Consider the following 22,443-nt stretch of genomic DNA (forward strand, 5'->3'; position numbering starts at 1 on the left):
ATTAGATAGGAGGCTCAAACAGGAATTTTAATATAAAATCGAGCGGCGCGTATTGTCAGTGGTCTCGTGTTGAAATATAGCGTATATATATTGTGAAAGATGTTTAAACGAGTATTGATTAGGAAGATTTATCTAGATTAGACTGAAATAATTCGTTTAGTACGTGATATTTTCGCTTTGAAATGAAATGAAACGAAAAAAAAACTAGTTGTACTTTTATGGACGTGTGAATCGGCATGAATAAGATTCGCGCGACTCGTCCTCAAAGACGGCATTTTTCAAAAATTTCGCCTATATTAAATATCGTGATTTCGCGATAGATTAAAAAATGATTATAATTTCCGACAAATTTCTGATCATCGAACATACAGATGAGTGCATGCGTGCTATCGTACAATGACATTTTTGCCGTTGATAATAATTACTCGGCGAACGATCGGTAACAATCAAACATATGTCCTTATACTCGTTAATCGCCTAATGGTGTCGATGGCTCGAGAATAATTGAATGTCTCATTCTGCTACGTACAGCACTGTAATTCGAACGAAAATTGCTATAATATACACGCAGGTGCGACAGCGTGACGCGCGTCACGTTGCCAATTTTTCCCTCGACCAATGTGTCGAATAATTATTTTTTTGTCAAATGAGATTCCCGTAACAATCAGCGGCACGCTAAAATATCATATAGGTATGATAAATCGGTGAGTATATTGGTCGCATTAGAAAATCAGAAGTCGATCAACAAATATGGGCGCGGCCGCTGTAATTGCACGTGCAGTGTTATTGTACTTGCTTGTATAGCAGCGAACTCGTGGATGAGTAAGAAAATCGCCTTATAGCCGCACGACGCGTGCATATACGTAAGCGCTGTTTATGCACCGAAAGCTCGCATGTGTGTGTGAATTTGTGCTTTTATAATGCCTTACGTGCGCATCATCGTCGATGCGTCCTATATAGCATAGAAAATCAAGGTGAGGACGACGTTACGCCGCTGCTCCATCGTCCACGCATATTATGTATAACTTGCAACTTATCAATTTTCTCGATTACGACTCCGTGTGCGTATGCGTACACTCGCTCTCTGCTCTGCTCTCGATACATGTGAAAAAGTATATATTCGTATTCGATTGCGCGACGACGTGCCTATATATGAACACGATTATACATACATACGTATTTGCTCCGCGAGTTAAAACACGGCCGATCGGCGATGAGCAATTTTTATTGTCTTTCGTTCTCTCGCCGTCGTTTAACAAATATAATATCTCTCTCTCTCTCTCTCGCTAAAAATCCGAGTTATTGTGCTCGCTCGAGACTATATTGCATCACGCACGCATTATACATATATATATACGATAGAAGATACGCGCGACGATTACACGCATAGAGATGTGTGTCAGTTGTCGAGCTTCAAAGGCCACACAAGTGCCCCGCGATCGTCGCGAAACGTGCGACGACTCTGCAGCTGCCTCGCGCGATCTCGTGCCTCGTTTTTTTTTTTTTTTTTTTTTTTGCCACCGCTTATAGGTGTATAATTATTATAGTATACAAAGCGTCGATAATCGCGGGGAGACGTGCCGCTCGGAGCGTGTTCGTCGAGTCGCTCTCTCGAGCTGTCAAAATATGTATTATAATCGTCGCGATTTTACGTGCCTGCTCGGCCGTTTCGACGGTTCTCGCGTTATCGTGCGCCGCTGCACATTCGCGTTGCAGTGGCTCTATTGTCAACGACCGAAAAAAAGCTCAGCCGCAAAAAAAGAAGGAAAAAAAATCGCTCGACGGTGGCTCGACTCGTGATGTTTACGTTTCCGTGTTGTGCATACATATATGCTGCGTGAGGTCCCTCCCCGAAACAAAGGCAGCAGCTGAGCTTAGATACGTGTATATAGCCTGCGATGCAATTGCACCGGAGCAATTCATTAAAACGTATTTATAATACAATGCCGCGCTGTATTACGGCCGCAGTTTTGCAACTCTTTTTTTTCTCGTTCTCTCTCTCTCGAAAGAGAGACGGAGATGAGAGAAGAGCACAAGAGACACGTCACTCTAGCAGCAGCAGCAAAAGCTCTCGAGAACCTTCCCACGTTTATAACGCACTACTCGGGGGCGATCCTTTTTTCTTTGACTTAATTTTGCACCACTACGCATACAAAGCCTGATTGAGGCACTTTTGTAAGGGCTCCCTAACGAGCGCATCTTCTTATTCATCCTCGTTGTTCGTCGGAGATATATTGACCATGGGCGACCTTGTCGTGGCGCTCGAAACAATCACGACTCATGGCCCAGCTGCCGATACGCTTATTAATTCGTTCTGATCGTTTGTTGTTTTCTTTTTTTTTTTTTTTTTTTCATCGCTCGACTCGAGCTGCCGTGGAAATTGACCTGTCTTGCGAATCGCGGCGCAATATGTGTTTGTTATTCAAAAAGTCGACTCACCGCGTTGAAAAAATATGGAAAACAGTTGGAAAAACAATCGCGAGCGGCTCGACTGGCGAAATTCGACGATTTCTTGTAAAAAAGGGTGTAGCGATATTATACCATCCCTCGCGCGTCACTCGAGCACGCAGCGGCTATCGACGCGCAACGCAATTTTCTATTAAATGTAATATCAATTCAGAGAGAACGAGAAACGCCGGTGATCTGAATCGAGGGCTCGATTACAGTGTATATGCGCCGACCGACCGATGCTTGCACGACAATTTATTATAAAGCGAATAAATAACTCCTCCCGGGGATCGCTATTCGCAATTCTGGTATCGTGTATTCTCTCTCTCTCTCTCTCTCTGTCGATACGTACGTACGTGCATACCGCGAGGCCCGATATCTCGTCGAGTGCTCGCCTCGATTCGCTTCGCTTCTTCTCTCATTTTTTTTTTTTTTTTTTTCAAGAGAATAATAATATATAAATGTTGAAGTACGCGCCGTTGTACAAACGAGCAATTGTGTGTGAGTGTGTATCTCGACAATTATTATATAGATGACGCAAGACGTTACGGATATTTCATCTGACGAAAATTTTAATTAATTAGGCAGATTACGCGCTCGCGCGGAGTCGTATATTGGAAGTTCATTCGCGGGATGGTGAGTACGACTCATGGGGCGCGCGTTCGCGAGATAATAAGCGATTTTATCGCGTGACTTAAATAACCGTATGTGTTGTACTTCGCGAGCTAATGCTATTCCGTAAACCCGCAAAAAAACCCGATTTGTGTATACCGTGTAATGTTTACGTAGCGGCCAATTATACTATTGACGTAAACACGACGATTGTTTTGCGCTGCCTATCCATCGATGCGTAGGTGTTGAACCGTACACTGCGCTCGAAAAGAAGATCGAGAGAAGAAAATTACGGTATTACGAGAAATTGAGAAATGCTCTTGTCCCCGCGCGTCGAGCTTTTATCGTTTCCTGGACTCGTGGTAGTAAGTATAAGCGCTGCTTGCTGCTTTTTCTCTGTCTCTCTCTCTCGCACTCGACTCAACTGCGGAAGAACAGCGCGCGGCAACAACGACGCGCATATTATTGCGAAACTCGATGTAACGAGTGTAAGTTAGAATATATAGACAAAAAAAAAAAAAAAAAATCGCCAAGCGACGCGCTCGATTTTTCGCACGTTCGGCCGCGCGCGCACACACAAACACACACACACGCACGTAAACACCGCAGCTCGCGATGACTATTATACTTAAACTACTCTAGCTAAGCTTTAGTGCCGTTATTATTGTTGTTATTATTTTTCGAGCGTTATATGTTATATATACGAGTGTGTGCGTGGGCGAGCGTGGCCCATACGTCAAAGTCGCGCGAGTTCGTTAGGCTCTTCGGTTCAGTAGCAGCAGCGTAAAAGCCACGTCAAATATACGCCGAACGAGTGCCATCGGATATTCGCGATTTTTTTTTGTTCTCGGTGAGTAAACTCCGAATTATAGCCCGTGTTGTTTATCGCTTGTTTTTTTTTCTCTCGCTCTAATAATAGGCCATTTTTTACGGAGGATTAGAGCGTCGACGACGAATAAAAGTAAATGAACTTTTCCGAAGCTCGTGCAAAAGGGGTAATTAATTAAACCGTAAAGTAAAAAAAGTATCTTAATCCTATCTTATTAGTCAATAGGGGTAAGATACTTTTTTGACACCAAGTTCGCGTATACGTGCTTTGCTAACCATTCGAGCGTAATCGAAATCTTCTTAAAAAAGTTTCACAAGCGAGATAAAATCGATATACGAGAGAATGAGCAGCGCAAAGATTCGATTGCAGCATTCCTTTCCTTCTAAATTTGATAAGGGTACACAACTGTCAGCTGACGGCGATGTCGATATTTGTTTACTCGCGTATTGCTCATACTATACTATATGTGCGTTATTATTAAAACGCTTATATGGCTCGCGCGACAATTCGTAATAACGAAAAATCGACAACGTTTCGCAAGATTGTGCGGTGGTCGCGAGTCGATTGATCAATTGATCGTTGCTTCAATTTACTTTTTTTATGTGTCAAATTTGTTCACTTTTCAAAGATCGTTAGGGGACACCTGTTGCTTTCTTTACTCGGGAGATCGCGGGCGTCTTTTCGGTAGCGCTATTTGAGAAATTATATACTGCATATTTTCCTATTTTTTCCGTTATGCATTAAAACTCGTTAGATCGATTCGAGATGGATCGTCAGATAGTATAGAATCGAATCAGCCGTTGCTTTCACTTTTCTTCGCTTTCCTCTTTGATATTTGAAAATTTTCTTAGTTTCCGAGAAAACGACAGTTTTCTCCCATCTCAACCGCCGTGCATTAATTGCACGAAATACATTCGACGGGGTTGACGAGCAATGTAGAAAGCAAAAAAAAAATGACGAAATAACGAAAGAGAAGAAAGCAGAAGCAGTCTAAACCGGGTATTTGGCTGCAGTATATTACTGCTAGTGTGTCTACGTGCGGAACGGCACAGTAGCTGAGCGCCGGGACGAACCCTTCGCAGATCTCTCTCTCCTTCTCCTTTATTCCGGCAGGCTCTATCCGTTCGCGCGGCAAAATTCCCCGGCTGGTTCTCTCTCTCTCTCATCCGCATCGCATGCACGCGATTCATACTATCGTTCATGGAGTAAAAGATGATTTAACATCGGCAACAATCTACGTGTGTTTCATAGTAAAATTAGCAACGTTTGCGATACATTGCGTAAGACTTTGACGGATCCTCTCGGTGTACCGCGAATATGCTGCACTGTCAGTCGAACAATATACTATACACACGCACACACACACACAAGCACACACGCACACACACGACGTATGATATTCGTCGCTTGGAAGTTTGTCGCCCGGCGTATTTCCTCTTGGCGCTCGTTAAATATGCGCGCGGGTTTCGCATGCTCCTCGTTCCGTACAGTATGCAGCCAGCACACAGTCTGCACACAAGCTCGATCTCCCCCCTCTACCTATAAAATTCGCGCGCAGTAAGTCTCGAGAGTCTCGCGAACGCCGACTAATACTACTACTACTACTACTACTACTACGGATTTGGGGTGGTGGGGGTAAAAAAGTTGGAGCAGCAGCAGCAGCGGCTCGTCCAAGTTGTATGTACTACTCGCGTCGGTCGGCGCGACGCGACCTCAGCAGCACAGGCGGCCTAAGCGCCACACCGATTCGGCGACGCTCCGCAGTGAGTCGTCGGCAGTTGGCAGTGGCGCAGCTAGTCGTCGGCAAAAACCGAGAGCCGCAGAGCGCACAGTAGTGGGCACGTGCCGCCGCTGCTATTGTTTCTCCCCGATTACGCCGCGCGACGAATCGAAAACAAAAAAAAAAAAAAAACAGAAATACGCGCACTCTCCGCAAACAACACGCTATAAACATGGAGCCTTGTCGTTGTTGTTGTCGCTGCTCGTCGTCCTACTGCCGGTCGTCGCGTTTCTGAGCGAGGGGAGGGCCCAAGAGCTCTCTTCGCTCGATTGGAACATCATCTCCGCGGCGCGCGACATTGCTTCTCGTGAGCACCTCGTTACGTATACAAACATACACACACACGATTGCGCCCCAGCGTGTAGCTGCTAGAGCTAGCTAGCTGCACCGAAACGGGGGAAAAAAGAAAAGTCAAGGCTGCTGCATACAAGCACTGCTGCAACGAGAGCGTATACCGATGAATAGGAAATTCAACGCCGAGTGAATCGTAATCGAGTTTTTGTGCGTGTCTCGTTTGTGCATACACATCCAAAAAAAGTGCGTCGGTGGCTCGGGTGCGGTATTCCAAGTATATCCATCCAGCTTCTAATCGCCGACCATCCTCGTTACGTTATTTCCTTGTGTGCCAATAAAAAAGCGCATAAAGTGAGGTTAATTCGCGACTCGTTCTCGACTGCTCGATGCATAATAATTCGAGTCGAGTGCACACGTTAGGATCTCAGTGCAGTGATACATCTTGAATATCCGTCGTGCTGCAGGAATCAGCAAAGCTGTCAACACGATCCACCCCCTTGTACAGAAGAAGAAAAAGAACAAATATTTCAAGCGAGGTAAGAAGACGAGCTGCAGTGTGTGTGCGTTATCATATCCCCGAGCCTTCGTGTATTACACATACGTAACTGCACGGCAATATGTAGTGTAGAGCGCGCATAGAGGCACTTACGTATTTGCGCGAGGTCGCGACCCGTTTACATATCGTATATGTGCGAACGTTACACGCCAGAATGAGCAAGAGCGAGCGAGAGAGAGAGAGAGATGAGACACGACATTTATTGATTCAAAACTCGACGATGTTCGCATGCATGCATGCACCACGTCGTCGTAGGCGCGCTCGCTCGATTTATCTCTCTTTCGAGTGCGGTAAAAAAGAATAATAACGAACTGGCTTCGAATTACTTCCGCAACGATCGAGTGCGTGTGTTGTCGTTCGTTCGTTCGCATATTAAAGCCCATATATACGCATGCATACCGTGTGCTTGTGTATTATGCGGCTGCTCGACTACTACCTATATAGGTGTACGTTATATCGAAGAGAGATAGGGATAGGCCGGTGCGTTTCCGGCTAATAATACTGCACGCATATTCGCGCATAGGCGCGCACCTCTACCGTCCCAAAAGAGGCGATGTAACGACACACAAACGGCCGCCGAGAAAGAGAGAGAGAGAGAGCGAGTTGAGTTTATTTTCGGTGCGATGATGATCGTTTCGGTGCTAAGAAATAATTGCGTTGAAGTCGCAAGACGCTGTTCACTGTTGCTAACTCGGCTTTGGCGTTGCGCATGAAATATACACATACTTACTTCATGTTTTTTACACAATATATTTGACACATGGTGAAATTGGCCGCGGCTTGCGAGTCGCGCGCTTTACAAATCGCCGCGCGCGTTGCCCCTCGCGTTTTTCAATTCTTCTTTTCTCACGAAAGCTCGTCGCCTTTTTTACGTAAAGTTCAAGCTAGAGGATGTGTCAAAAGGCGCGCGGGGGGACCTTCTACGGGATCTTGCAGTGTACGTACCAATTTCAATCGTATTATAAGGCGCGTGGGGAAAGAAGCCGCGCGATGTTTCGACGTGCGCGATGCGAGAGGAAACGTCGCGTTTCCGGCGCGCGTACAACAATCGATTGACCCTGACGGCCATCGCAACACGTCGTCGTCGTCGTTTTGTGTGTATATAAATAAATACACGCATAGTTGTGTACATATGCAAGCCGAGACGCGGGCATTTCGGGCGAGTTTTTCACATATTTTTGACATCTCGTCTTTCTCTCTCTCTCTCGTGCAATGTCAACGTACTACACAACGCCCGAATTCGCGATATTAACGAGAGCATATTATAGTAGAGCGTTTATCGATCTCATCGAGACCTTTGCGAAATGCGACGAGTGATTTTTTTTTTTTACGACGAATTAAAACCCCCGAATACTCTTGAATTCTTGTCATAACTTCATAACTGCGTGTATACACATGGTTGAATTGCGAGAGTGAGACACAATCCCAAACAGAGTCGCGGGGCACTTGACGTATACATACCAACCATAGGCTTCTTACAAAACGCGCAAACTTAACATGTCAGAATTCCGGGTACGTACAAACTCTGCCGTATATAGCGGTATGGCAGTAGTAGAGTTAGGTTTCCATCGCGTATCATCTTCGTCATCGATAACGGAGTCTCTTTATGTTCTCGGGGCGGGCGACCTAACATACTCTATTTCGCGCGCGTATACACATACGTATATCGAGAAAAGAAAAAAAAAAAAGAGAAGAAGAAGCAGCAGCAGCATCAGCGTCAGCGCAATGCTCTCGTCGACGCAGAGTTTCGTCACACCAGTCAATGAAAGAAGAAGAGAAAAAAATGTGTCGCCTAATTTCATCACGTTATTTCGTCGCTGTGTCGTCTGCAACTCTAACTTATATCTCTCTCTCTCTCTATACAAATACACACACTCGGATTTGCCTTTTATCAGTGAGTGCACGACGACGCTACTGCCTGCTGCGCTGCACTCGCACGCCGCAGTCGTTTATACACTGCACACACACACGCATACTTTTATAATAATTATATCGGCATTTATCGACACTGACGTGTTCCGGCATGTAATAGCTCGGGCACCGCCGCGCGAGTTACATACACGAATTCAAGTTCTGCGCGAATATCCGTACGTGTGTGTGTGTGTGTGTGTGTGTGTCAGCGATAGGCGGCTATATCGAGCGAAAAGAAAAAAAGGACACGGCTCTTGCTTATAATATAACGTATATATAAATCGCAGAAAACGCGCATACACACACGTACGTTATAGCCTCTGCGCGTTATTTATCATTGCTGAATGACTCGAGGTTAACTGCTGCTGCTGCAGATGCTGATTGCACAAGAGAAGAGATTTATTGGGAAGACTTGAGAAATACAATTATTCGCTCTCAAAAATATAGCGCAGAGACTCTCCGCGCTGCAGCTTTTCGACCGTTCGCTCGTTCTCTCTATAAACTAAACCAAACTGCCCCGACCGACCGACCGACCTAAGCGTTGTGCTATGCGCGGCTAGATCGTTCGAGTGCGTATATATGCTGCTGTATAATAAATCGGACGTTTCGGAAATATCGCCGTAAATCACTTTTAATTGCTGGTATGCGGATCGGCCGGGCATCGCATTGTCAATAATACGGCACTGCACCTCTATACTGGCGAGAGTAAATTCGTGAGCGGTGCAGTGTGTCGAGGCGCCGCACACACACATACACTTTACGCAAGTCTCTACACGCAGATGAATATATCAAAGCTCGTTCGCACTCCAGCCTGCATCAAAGGTCACACACAGGGAGACTACTCCGGGGATCGTTGATACTCTCGGCTGCGGCGCTACTTATTAAAGCTCCGATTAGTCGAGCGGCGCGTCATAATAAACAAACGACGAATTTCATTACGCCTTCGTGTACTTCAATGTGCCTCGGTTAGAATCAGTCAAAAAAACTTTTCGCTCGCCAGCTCTCTTATCGATGCGTCATGGCACGCGTGAAGTCATATCGTCGTCGTATAGTATACCTTATAGGCGGTTCGTCATAATACACGCACGAATCGCGGATATACACGCGTATGTAATAATGTGCGCGCTCGAGCGAGCGAATAAAACGGAATGTACCTCGGCCGCGGCGCGAATATATCGTATATATACACATATTAAACTTCCGTGTGCGAGAGCCGAGCGTTGAAAAATCATTTCGCAATTCTAGCGCGCTCGAATCCGGGTGAATAAGTAGTTATAATACGTGTGTGTGTATCGTATCGACTATAAACGCACACACACACACTTGTGTTCATAGTACATATGTACCGGCAAAAAGATAGATGCCTCGGCGGTGGCAACTCGGGCTCTCTCGCACTATATACACATACCCCTGACCTTTGACGAGTATTATATGGCGTTGCATAATCCCCGCGAGGAGCGGATGTCGAAATAGCGCCGTCTTTTTTTCCTTCGCTTCGTTCGTTACTTCATTTTTTTTTTTTTTTTCATATTTGTTAGTCGGTCTCGCTCGACCATCCAATACTTATAATATATTATGTATAGTAGTACGGTGTAGGGTCTTTGTGTGCAAACAGCAAATTTATACCGGTTTCGTCGAAATATTTCTCTCTCTCTCTCTCTCTGTCTCGATTACACGCCCCGCAAAAATTAGTGCTCGTTTAATGCGGATTTTATTATAATGCATCGCGTCGCATTCGACGAGAGCTTCGACGATTTTTTTATGACGACCTCAGCGGGAGTGTACCTACTGATACATGTAATAACGGGAGAGAAAGAGAGACGTTTTATATCAGTGAAATTATCGTCTCGATCGTTCGCAAAACTTCGCACGTGCATAAGCGCTGTACGGAAACAACGTTGATCTAGCGTAGTAGGGGTTGGCCCTGCGAACGTAGTTAAAGCGGCAATAACGAAAATTTTACGAGGCAGAGAGAGCCCCTACCTCGCTCTGTTTACATCTCGAGCTGCGCTGCAGAATTAAACGTTTATATATGCGTCGAGCGCGCGCGTAATCAATCCTCTTGTTTCTTAATGCTGCACAATTGCGTCCGTCTCTCTCTCTCCTCCTCGCTGCTTTTGTTCTTCGCGAGCGCATATAATATAATCCTAATGTCGCGCGAGAATACTTACTCTCGCGTATATAAGAGTGAGATCGAGTGTCCGCGTCGGTTTATAACGTATGCGTGCTGCAGTGTGTACGCGATCGAGCTCGCGGAGTTCACCTTGAATGGATCCGCATTTATTAGCCTATTTATCGATTGAAAATGTTCAATAACTACTCGTGCACGCACGCACACGACTTTATCTTTGGTTAGAAAAAAACTTTATTATCTGCGCTATGCGTGTGTACAAATAATTTTCACGCGACTCCGGCATGATATTGTGTGCAAGAGAAAGAGAGAATGAGCTTATCGCATTGTTGAGTAATATATCGCGTTGTTATATATAAAAATATGCACATACTTTGTATGTGTCGTTTGTTGTCAATTAAAAACGAATCTTAATTTTCGATTATCTTGTTTTGCTTTCAGAAAGTTATGCACCACGCATCACAGCCAATCCGTCCAGTCTCATAGAGCGCACAAGAGAATCACTCACACACATATTGTTGTTTATTCTTTCATCGAAGAGAAATAAATAAACTCATGCCTGCGTACTACTGCCGGAGCGCCATTGCCGTCGTCTTGTGTAGCTGCAAAAGCTCCCGTTACAAAAGTGTCGATAATAAACAAAAAAACCAGTGAACTTGTATATTGTTATATAAATTATAATTATTGTTTAAAATAAAACGCGAGTGATCGAAAAAAAAATCATAGTCAAGATGCGAGTGTTACCGACCCGGCAAAATCGTCGCCTGCGACGCCTCTACCTGGACGCGCTCAACGGCGGCGTCGGCGACAGCAACAAGCGGCGGCACCGATCAGTAGTCTCCAGCACCGAGAACTTGCTGGCGACCATCATGCCGCTGAGGACCAATCCTCCTCCCGCACGGACGACGGCGTCCAGCGAGACGGCGACTTCGGAGCCACCGCCGTCGCCACCGCCGTCCCCGGCACCGGCGCCCCTGACACCGGCGCTACCCGACCCGGACGTCAAAGAGGACGACGATAATGCCTCGACGACCTCGTCGACGACGGATACGCTGATGAGCGGTCCCACGGGCTCGCAGGAGTTCCCGAACTTCGGTCAGAAAACGTGCCAGAGCGTCTGCGGCGGCAGCACGAGCGACTTGAGCGCGGAGAGCAACAAAGGGCCGAAAATGCTCGGCGAGCGTTACCTGCTGCTCGGCATGACCGAGGGTAGCAGCCTTTACAGATGCCTGGACATCAAGACCAACAGGAATTTAGTTGCCAAGGTGAGTGTCCCGCGCAATGCATTTAACACACACACACACACACACACACGCTTACACGTGGGTATTATATGGCAGCAGGAAATGTAAATTTCACACACACCCTACATACAGCAGCTAGGCCGGCGATTTTTATCGCCTTGCGAAATTCCAGCGCGCTGCCGCGTACGAACTTTATTTGCATGACTGTGCACGAGAGCTGCTGCCCTTTATCTGTACTCGTTTCTTACTCTCTTGCTCGGTGCTATATGCGCGACGAGAGAAGCAGCGCTCAGCCTATTATATCTTTGACGAAGCTGCAGCAGTTGCGAATCGATGCGCGGATTCCTCCGACTGCATCGCGTGTTGCGCGCTTCTTCTAATCGAGCCTCGACTCGGCATTTCAATACTTACGTCATACGTATTCCGAGTCTCGCTTTTTATCGCTGAAAAGTACGGCGAGCTTTAACATTATATATCGGCGCGCACTCGAACCGGTTCATTTCATACTTCAGCCGTGTCGGCGGCTGGATGGCGAGAGCAAAGGAAAAGAGCAAAAATGATGTATCTCGCGCGGCAGAGTATTACTCAGGGATACTTTTAATATCATCATACGTATATATATATCAATGACGAATCGCCCGATCGATTATCTTGTTCAACGAACTTGTGTGCGTGCGTGCAGTTTGGCAAAAAAAAAGAGGCATAGATGTGTACGCAATGTGCGTATACGGGCCGGCAGCTCGCGATGAATCAGCCCCGAACGTTTGGCGCCAGACGCTCGCTATACTACTCGCCTCGTCGCGCGCGGCTCTAAGATATAAATATATCGCTTTCTAAGTACATTATATACATACACTGGCGCGCATTATATACGAAAGGGGATGATGCCCCGTCGACGACTAACGCCGCGTTGTCATATACGCGTAAACACGCGTGCTATGCGTCATTCGCGGCCGTCGACGCCGCCGCCGCGAGGCCGAGTGAATTTTTCGTGGCTCCGATGTGGGATTCATTTTTGCAACTCGACTTATACTGCGCGCGCGATACGACGGCCGACTATAAAAACTCGTTTATTAATGTAAAAGAGAGGGAGACTCGAACGAAAGAGTGCAAGTTCAAAAGTCCGCGAACTTAATTTCGACGCCGCCGCCGCCGCTGCGTGAACGTTCTTGCATCATAAGTATAACCGAGAGGGCCGGCTTGTGCAGCTGCCTCTCGAGCACGTTTTATCGCACACACATACACACACACGTATCCGTGTTAGTCTCTGCGCCTCGCTTGCGAAATGTTTGCTCGGCCCTGAGTGGTGGTGCTGTGCTGTGTGCTGCGCGCGAGCCGCAAAGGTGTACAATATTGCTATATAAACGCGCGCAACAGAGTGAGAGAGTGAGAGAGAGAGAGAGAGAGAAGCGAAAAAGAGCATAGCAACGCACACAACGCACGCGTCTTCTTCCTCGTCGGATTTTAATTATAGATTAGAATCTTTCTAGCTTGTTGTCGCGTCGTACTCAGATGTGGCTGCTGTCGATGCTTGTATTCTTCTTTGTGCGCTGCGAGCGCGCGGAAATGAAAATTGATATTTTTTTTTTTTCGAAGATTCAGGTGTTCGCTAGCGAACTGCGAGAGAATTGGGATTCTTTGTTCTTTTTTATTTCGCGTATAATGTATAAAAATCGACGTGACACGGCTGTGACGTTCACGTCTCTCGTCGTTGCTCTCGTCGAATTTCAGAAGCGACAAAAAAATATTACACACACACACACACACTCGCTTTAGAGAAGTTTTGCCATACGTCGTTAAAATTAATGGAGCATTATTTCTTTCTCTCTCTCTCCCTGCGGAGTAATTGCATTAGCGCGACGAATGATGAAAGTCAATACGCTGCACTTACACACAAAGACGGGGCGTAATTGGAGAACAGGTTTTATTTCCTTCAAATTCTTCCTTATCGTACGGTCGCTCTCTGCCTCTCCTTGGCGCGTTGAAACAACGAACGAACAAAACAAAAAAAAGCGACCGAAAAGAAGAGAAATAAAAGTCACGTGACTCGCGGAAAAACGTCGCGAATCAAGGTCATATTGATGTGTCAGGCGAATTTTCGGTTAGCATCAATTGACTAACTCCGTTGGAGCGAGCGAGAGAGAGAGAGAACGATTGTGCATTTATATAGCGGTGCCGGCGGAAGTTGAGCCAGTGCGATAAAGAGGAAAAAGGGGACCGACAAAATGCGCGCGTGCACATACACTCGTATGCGAGCGCCTCTCTCTCTCTCGTACTGTGCTCGCTCGCTTCTTTATAATTCCGTTTCCGCTTTGTATAAACGAATGAATTGTATAATGGTTCATTGAGTTTCCTCCGCGCGTACTACACACACGCGTACGAAAGAGAAGAAGGAAAAAAATGCCAAGAAAAACAGGTTAATTGGAGATCCGTGGATTAAGAGACGAGTCAGCGTCGGTGCGTGCGAGTGCGTGCGTATCGCAACACGCGCAAAATATAGAAAATACAACGGCCAAAGACGGGAAAATTTCAATGCGATCTGAAAATAAACGATGACCAAAGCGCAGACACTTCGCAATGTGCATATTATAAGCTGCTGCCTGCTGCCCCTCGGCATGCGCAAATAACGCAAACGCGCGATCGAACGCGCGCGCGGCAATCGCAATCTATCTGGCTCTCGCTTTCGTAAATAATAACTATACTGTACGCTATATATACATACGCGCTTTCAGCCATATAATATGTAGGAAGTATCGTTTCGTTGTTGTTTTTTTTTTTGCTCCCTCTCTCTTTCTCGGTCAGATAATGAATACGAATTTTTCACTCATTGAAAAGAGTGCCAACGCAAATGAGAAGATTGATTGTCGCACGCGCGCGCTAATGATTAAAGATAGAGAAGCCAAAAGCTAATGAATCTTCGATATAATATATACCACACACAAGCACACACAGAGCCAGAGACGGAGCGCAAACATTCGCACAGACGGACACATTGTAACGTACGCAAATCGAGTTCTTTCAACTCGCTACCGGATGAAAGTAGCTCGCAGCAATATACACGAGTCTAGAGTTTACACGCACTCGGCAAAACGCGGAAATCCACTTCTCGTAATAATATTTAGGCGTAGCGGCTACCGTATCTATACTCGAAATTGAAGCTCGTCTAGAAAAAAAATAATAATAATAACAACAACAACAACGCGGAAGTACGCGGTGGTTTGGGGTGACGCAACTCGATGCGAGGTCTCTCCACGGTGGATCGCTCATTTTTTGTTGTTGTTGTTTAGCTGCACTCTCGTTGTGCTGTCTTTAGGCAATTTTTTTTCGGTTGCTCCCCTTATACATAGATCGGAGTAACTTCTTAACGAGCAATGCGCGCGAAATTGCGTAGTTGCAGCTCGTACGCGCGCGCCGCCTCGTCCTCTATTTTTGACAACGAGCCGCACGCACACAAACGCAGCGGCAGGCAGCGGATTTCGAGGTATTCGCGCGTTTTCGGGCTATTAAAAGATATGAACCCGAGAGAACGAGCATGAGTGAGACTACTATGCTGCTACTACGGGCGGCCGGCGTTTCTCACGCTATAAAAGATCGGGCGCGATGATCATGATGATGACGACGATGACGCGCATTGCATGTGTGCTGCTGCTGCTGCGTATTTAAGAGTTGAAGGGAATTCGCGCGAGTGGAATTTTAAAAGATGCGCCGCCTTGACTGACGTTCGTATATATAGACACGATGGGAGGCTCTTTGTTTCGCGCGCGCGTCGGGGCTTATCGACGCGCTGACACCACTACGCGTACCGTAATAAGTATACGGGGCATCATCTCTCCCCCTCGTCTCATGGAAATATCTGTGGTATTAGGTCACGGAGATAAGGAACGTAGAAATGATCTTCGATCATGGGGTTACCCCGCTGCAGCCCACTTAAAAAAAAAAAAGAGAAGAAAGAAAGAAGCGATTTAACCGATTCGGCCAGGGGGGTAGGAATCACCCTCCATCGAACACACGCACGTGCGTACGATATTAACGTATTACACAACTGCCAAGGCATGATGTGAGTCATTAGGGTTCGTATGGCAGCGAGTCCTTATTTTTCTCGCTCGTTCGGCTCGTATGACTCATATCCTACCAAGTCCTATTGCAACGCACCGCAACGAAGGCTATACGTTAGACCACTGCCGAACGGACGAGTTTACAGTAGAAAAGTACATCTTTTTTCGTTGGATTACGTTGATAGCGAATCATGTGATTGAGCCTACGTTTGATCCCGCGAAAAAGAGAGAGAGAGAGTGTAAGTTTTTTCTCGATCCTCGGTAACACACTTTCCCGAGCGTTCAACAACCACTTACATACATAAGAGCCAGCCCCGCGAGACTCGAAATGCACTTTCTAATTCCTTCGCGACGACGGGGAAAGTTTATCGCACTCTGATTTCGCCTTCTCTCGCGCGCGCGCGCCTATACATTCGCGTTGCATTTGCTTCTCTGAAATTTCGAAAGCCGGAAATGCAATTCAATATTTTTATATGTTATATGTATATCGGTCTATGAGTGCACGCAGCAGCAAAGAGTGGGAGAATCAACGTATCCATTGCGACTCTATCGCGCGCGTCTTTGATGTGTCCTTGAAAATGTGTATATATACGCGCACAGCACACACATGCTTTTTATATTAACTTATAAAACGTGCACATGTACACGCGTATATATAAGTATGTATATCGCAGCGTGCGGAGCTTCGATGAAATTCAATACACGACGCACACGTACCATATATTATGTATCCACGTGACTCGGTAGACGCGGTTCCTTTTGCTTCGTATAATAAACGCGCGTGCGATATAACGTCGATGTACGGCTGATAACTGATTATCGAGGCGCTGGCCGATTAACGATTTTTAGCTTTTTCTTTCCTTTTTTTCGACCGCAGCCCTCGCGGTCAAAAAATTCAATCAATTTTTGCAAAATCGCGTTGCGCTCCCCACGCGGTTTCGTAAAAAAACTCGTACGTATACGAAAAAAAGAAAAGTCAAGCGCGATGCCGTAATTATTTAACGATATACGCGTAAACGCGCGATACGTTTCGTATATGTACAGAGAAAATGTCAAGCTTGCGTAAAAGGTATCGCATAAGAGTTTCGTCAAATTTATCGCGTCAAAGTCGTTATTGTAGCTCGTTATTTCCGCGATTGCTTGCTGCTGCTGCTGCTGCTGCTGTGTGGACAGACGGGGACGGCAGCAGCAGCAGAAGCAAAAAAAAACGGAAAGACAGCGCGAGACGAAAACTATCGCGAAATAATGATAATTAATATCTCAACAAGTATACCCAAGGTTTTATTGCCCTGAAAATTTATATTCCCTCGCGTCGGAGACACTGCACACGCTCCGTGTATAATACGTCTCTCGTGTGCTGCTGCTGCTGCTGCAAGCCAATCGATACATATCGACGAGAAGGAATCGTGATTTTGCAAGTGTGTGTGTGTGTGCTGCAGCACCGCCCTGCGCGCGCGTTGCCTTTTATTAAATTAGAGTAAAAGACAGAGAGCACGAGTGCAGCATGCAGTTTATATATACACACACAGACACAGCGCGAGATAGCCTCGTGTCGCGTTACGAAATTTTCGCTGTTCCCGCAGCAGCAGCACGCGTGTTTCGACAGACAGTGCAGACTCGCACACAGCGCGAATTTCAAAATTAATCTCCCGCGCATACATGCAATACATACACGCGGCTCTCGGAGCTGAGGCCGAACGAGATAGCCAGCTTATTTGATTTTTCTCTTTTCTCTGTTTTGCAGCTGCTGACGAAGGGCGACAAAGGCGCGGACTCGCTGCTGCAGGCGCACACGAGGCTGCAGGACAGCGGCGCGGTGTCGCCCCTGGCGGGCCTCGTCGACGGCGACGATCACCAGCGCTACCTGCTGCTCGAGGGCCACTACGGCGATCTGCACGCCTACGTGCGCTCGCGGAGACGGCTGCGCGAGGTCGAGGCCAGGCAGCTGTTCCAGCAGGCCACCGAGGCCGTGATGAGGTGCCACGAGGAGGGCGTCGTGCTCAGGGACCTCAAGCTCCGGAAATTCGTCTTTGCCGACGAAGCGAGGTGCGTGTCTTTTATATATACCTACTACTATACTACTTACAGCCACCAAAATATTTACGTTCGTTCGTTGCCCTCGTCCGGGCCGCCGCGCTTTCCCGGAAGAAGACGATAATGCTTCCCCCGAAGAGCCCCGCTTCCGTGCTACGCGCGCACTTGCCGCTGCCTCGAGCTAATTTCGTTGCTGCGCCGATGTGTGTACGCGCGGGGCTCTTCTCGGAATCCGAGCGCGTCGTATCGGAGCGCGGGGGCCCTATTGTAAAAAAAAAACCTCCAAATGTCGATAAAATCGTCGGAATTTGTAAGCCTCTGTGTGATTTCCAAACGATGTCGCGCGTTTCGCAATTATATATTATATACACCGTACGAACTCACAAAAGTATGCTGTATGACCCGAGCAGGCACAGGCAGGCAGGCGCGCGCGCAAAAGATTAGTCAATAATCAAAACACACTAGAGACACACACAAAAGCTGCAATACATATTACATGCATACTGTATAACGATATATATATGAAAATAACACGGCGCATTCTCTTTTACGATAGTACACTTGCGAAAACTTGCGCAAATAAATTAACGAAAGAATGAAGGAGAATAGATCTTATAGGGCTTTGTCTTGGCTTGCATAGGCATTATTATATACACACTCACACATCTACTACTTGTCTATATATCTATCTATATATATATATATATGTATGTAGACTGGTGTGCGCCGTGCGCGCACACACAGGTGAACTTTGCTCGCAGACAACGAGAGCCGCGCGAGAGGGAGAGAGAGAGACACGTGTTTGTCGTGCCGAGTTGATTGGTGCAATATATATCGAATGAGAGAATTTTCTTGTGTCACATTCGTGCATTCCTGACGCAGCCACCGCCGCCGCCGCCGCCGATCTAATGCCCGCGATAAAAGCGCGAGAGAGAGAGCAGAGTCTGTGCAGAGAGATATACATGGAGAAAAATTGCAGAAAAATATTTGAAAATTCAGAGGCGGGCGTGCGCGCGCAAGAGAGTTTTAGTGAGCTCTCCTTGTGCCACGGGGTATTGGTTCATCTGGACGTTTTCGAAATGGTAAACGCTCGTGTGTAAGATTGTGTGTGTGTATAATTAGGAAACGGCTGCTGCAGCAATGACTGCAGCAAAAGAGAGACGCCTTTCGCCATACGTATTATGTATGTTTATACATTAAGGCAATTTCGCCTCACTGGCACCGGTGTGTGTGTAGTACGTATGCATGTATTTATATGTATAAACACATACAGACACAGACACATAACACATGCACACATACATATAGATGAAAGGTTTGGGAAATCGAGCGTCAACATTTTGAAATGTTGTCTGCTTTTACGTGTACGTATATTTCGCGCTTATTACATATTTCTAATTGGGAAATCGCATCGTCGCAAGCCTGTACTGGCTTTGAATTATTTCCTCGTGTGTCTTAAGCTCCGTACGAGATGTCACACATTGTGTTGTGTATAGAGCCCTTCGAGTGAAAATTTTCGAAACGCGGCGCAACCGCAATGTACACAGATGTCTGGGGGGGCACTCGACGAGAGAAGTAAAAAAAAAAAAGGAAAAATAGTATACGGATTTTATAAACCGTTTGCTTTTGCATTTCGTCATTGTTCTTTAAAGCACATCTGTTTTTTAACAGTAGTATATACATAAGGCAGGCAGTACAGTATCCTCGTGTGTATGTTTCCAAAAACACGCCTTTCGAAATACGCGTATACGCCAAAAGTTCTTTGAACCCTCTTTTTCCATCTCTCGGGCCGGCTCGCTGCTGCTCTGCGCGAGTTAACGGCGCTCTGGTGCGCGCGCGCGAATGTGTACATTACACGGCCAGAGGCACACATTCCGCAGTGAAAGTTTTGCCAGAATGAAGAAAGTATGTTATATATCCTTATAAATTCGCAATATTCGGAACGCTGGCTGGCTGGCTGGCTGGCTCGCGGGGGCATTGACACTCGTCTGTGTCTGTCCGTCCGCTCGCGAATTGTTGATGCTTCCTTTCTCTTTCCCTAAGCTTTTTTTCGTCGTAACAATATTGAAAAAAAAAAAACCGCTACTATCTCGTTTTATCGGCCACGGTATAATAAGTAGAGACGCTTTAAGCGCCTGCGCCAAGTTGTTTTAAAAATATTTTTTTCGATAAAACTTGAGAATACTCGTATGTTTACTTATATATATATCATCATCGAGCGTCCGCCCGGTGTCTATTTTTCTCGGCGCTGGCACGCGACAGCTGTTATAGCACTAAATACACGCACACACACACACATGCACTCTCCCTATATCCCATCCACTGCCTATACTATATGATTTTCCCCCTTGTCCTCGTGCAAGGATACGAGGGAGTCGTCGGCACGCACATAGCACGAGCGCGACGTTTTTCATCGATGACCCTACATTATATAGACGAGTAGTTTCCTATGAGTCACGCATTTTCCTATATAGATTTCGCGTACGGCAGACGATTATAACGCACACACACACACAAACACTAAGTGGAGAGAGAAAGAAAGAGAACGAAATTGATGTAATTATTACGATATACATCGATGAGCATTAGTCAGGGCCAAGTGTCACTTTTTTGCCTTTTTTTTTTTTATTTCGTTCATTCGCTCGCGCGCGTTATCCTTCGAGCGCCGCGGCGGAGCGAGTCTTTCGTCTGTGCAGGTATTATATTCGAGCCCTTGAAATATCCCAGTGATGGCCTCACCTCTTTCTACACTTCTCTCCTTTATTTTTTCTCAATATTCTCGGCTTGCACAATGTAATTTACTGTCCTTGTAATACTTTCAGCAACGCCGCGCGCTGCGGGTGTAGCATAGGTCTATATATATATATATGTATGCGTACGCGTACTTCGCACGAATGTGTATTCCATTGTCTGCTCTTGCATATTGTGTACGTGTTGGTGTATCCGTATGATTGCATCCGGAAGCAGATGAAACGTGATTTCTTACAAAATATAAATATCCCAATGTCGCGTGTACAAATGTCGGAACACGTCCGTGACTAATCGTCTTTTTTTTGCCATTGCAGAACCCAGTTGCGGCTCGAGTCCTTGGAGGACGCCGTGCTCGTCGACGTGGACGACGACCGTCTGACGGATCGCCGGGGCTGTCCGGCCTACGTCGCGCCCGAGGTGCTGCGCTCGGGCCAGGCCTACTCGGGCAAGGCCGCCGACATCTGGTCGCTGGGCGTGCTGCTCTACACGATGCTCGCCGGCAAGTATCCGTTCAACGACACCGAGCACGCCTCGCTCTTCTACAAGATCACCCGGGGCCAGTTCGCCGTGCCGGAGCTGCTGGGCTCGCGGGCCAAGTGCCTGATCAGGTCGCTGCTGCGCAAGGAGCCCGCCGAGAGGCCCGAGGCCGAGGACGTGCTGCGCCATCCGTGGCTCAGCAGGCCCCTGAAGAAGTACTGCATCAACTGCACGAGCCTGGCCGTCATGGGCGGCGGCGGCGGCAACGCGTTCGACGGACACAAGAATCACAAGACCAATATGGTGGATCAGATAGTGCCTGATTTCGCTCTCAACGAAGACTGAACAAAAAAAAACAAAAAAAAAAAATTACGTTGTTGTTGTTTCCTACAGCTCTTACTGCTGCTTTATATATATAATATACCGTTTCTGCTACCGAAGCTTCCTTTTCGTTGTATCATAATGAAAGATGAAAAAAAAAATCGAATGCACCCACGCATAAACTATTCTTATTTAAGTAGGCTTTTACTCGAGCGCATCAATTGATAATTCATTATGTATGCATGTATGAATGTATGTATGTATGTAAGCAAGTATGTATGTAATACGCGCATCTGTCGGTCTGTAAAAAGCGTGATTGCGTATAGTGATTTCAAATTATAAAATCATTTATGATTTTTAATTGTAGTTCAGGTTTATTTTTCGTTTTCTGCCAAGTCGCGGTACGACGTTGAACGCGAAAGAGCGGAAAAATGCGCATTTGGTGTAAAAAATATGTGTAATTACATACTGGTAATTTTTGTGATTTATCGTCGTTTCGATATGTGCCATTGCGTATTTTACCGCGTGATTTAATTTTTAAAATCAAATTGTGAACGCAATGTATTTTTTTTTCTTTTCGTTCATTTATAGGCTTAAGCTCTCGGATATATAATAGTGATATGGCTAAGCGACGTTATATAGAATATTGACATAGATTCAGCTGTTAATTCATTTCATAATATTTTCCATTTAAGTTATTGCTAGTTAGGTACTTTTGGTTTTTTCTAATGAACGTCAATTTTCGTTCCATAAAGATTAGGAAATTAATTGAAAATTCAAAATGCATTTAGGAAGAATTTTTAAATAAGTGGCTTAACTCAGATAAAATTTCAAATTTCATCCATACTCTTGGTAAAGAGACCAATACCGCACCATTAATAAAGTTTTGTACAACCTACGAATAGTTAATGAGCTGTACATAACAAGTTTATTTTTGTTGATAAATTAAAAAAAAAAAAAGTAATTTGATGGATAACAATAACGAGCTCTGTATCAAACT

At 46.0% G+C, this 22,443-nt stretch overlaps 1 protein-coding gene across 2 annotated transcripts in view; it reads left to right on the top strand.

Annotated features, from left to right (window-relative positions):
• LOC106659045 (tribbles homolog 2-like) overlaps window positions 1-22,415 on the top strand; it is a 30,145-nt gene extending 7,730 nt beyond the window's left edge. Inside the window, exons 1-4 of one of the 2 annotated variants that reach the window (XM_014381332.2) lie at window positions 5,571-6,499; window positions 11,003-11,826; window positions 17,605-17,906; window positions 20,960-22,415. In XM_014381332.2, coding sequence (XP_014236818.1) covers window positions 11,293-11,826; window positions 17,605-17,906; window positions 20,960-21,467 — 1,344 coding nt within the window. In that variant the 5' untranslated portion in view covers window positions 5,571-6,499; window positions 11,003-11,292 and the 3' untranslated portion in view covers window positions 21,468-22,415. Of the gene's footprint in view, window positions 1-5,570; window positions 6,500-11,002; window positions 11,827-17,604; window positions 17,907-20,959 lie in introns of those variants that run through there. The other variant, XM_014381333.2, reaches the window with a different exon arrangement.
• The last annotated feature ends 28 nt before the right edge of the window (window positions 22,416-22,443 follow it).

The sequence above is a fragment of the Trichogramma pretiosum genome, unplaced genomic scaffold (assembly GCF_000599845.2).
Source record: "Trichogramma pretiosum strain Unisexual culture from Peru unplaced genomic scaffold, Tpre_2.0 scaffold2, whole genome shotgun sequence".
In the NCBI taxonomy this organism is placed as follows: Eukaryota; Metazoa; Arthropoda; class Insecta; order Hymenoptera; family Trichogrammatidae; genus Trichogramma; species Trichogramma pretiosum.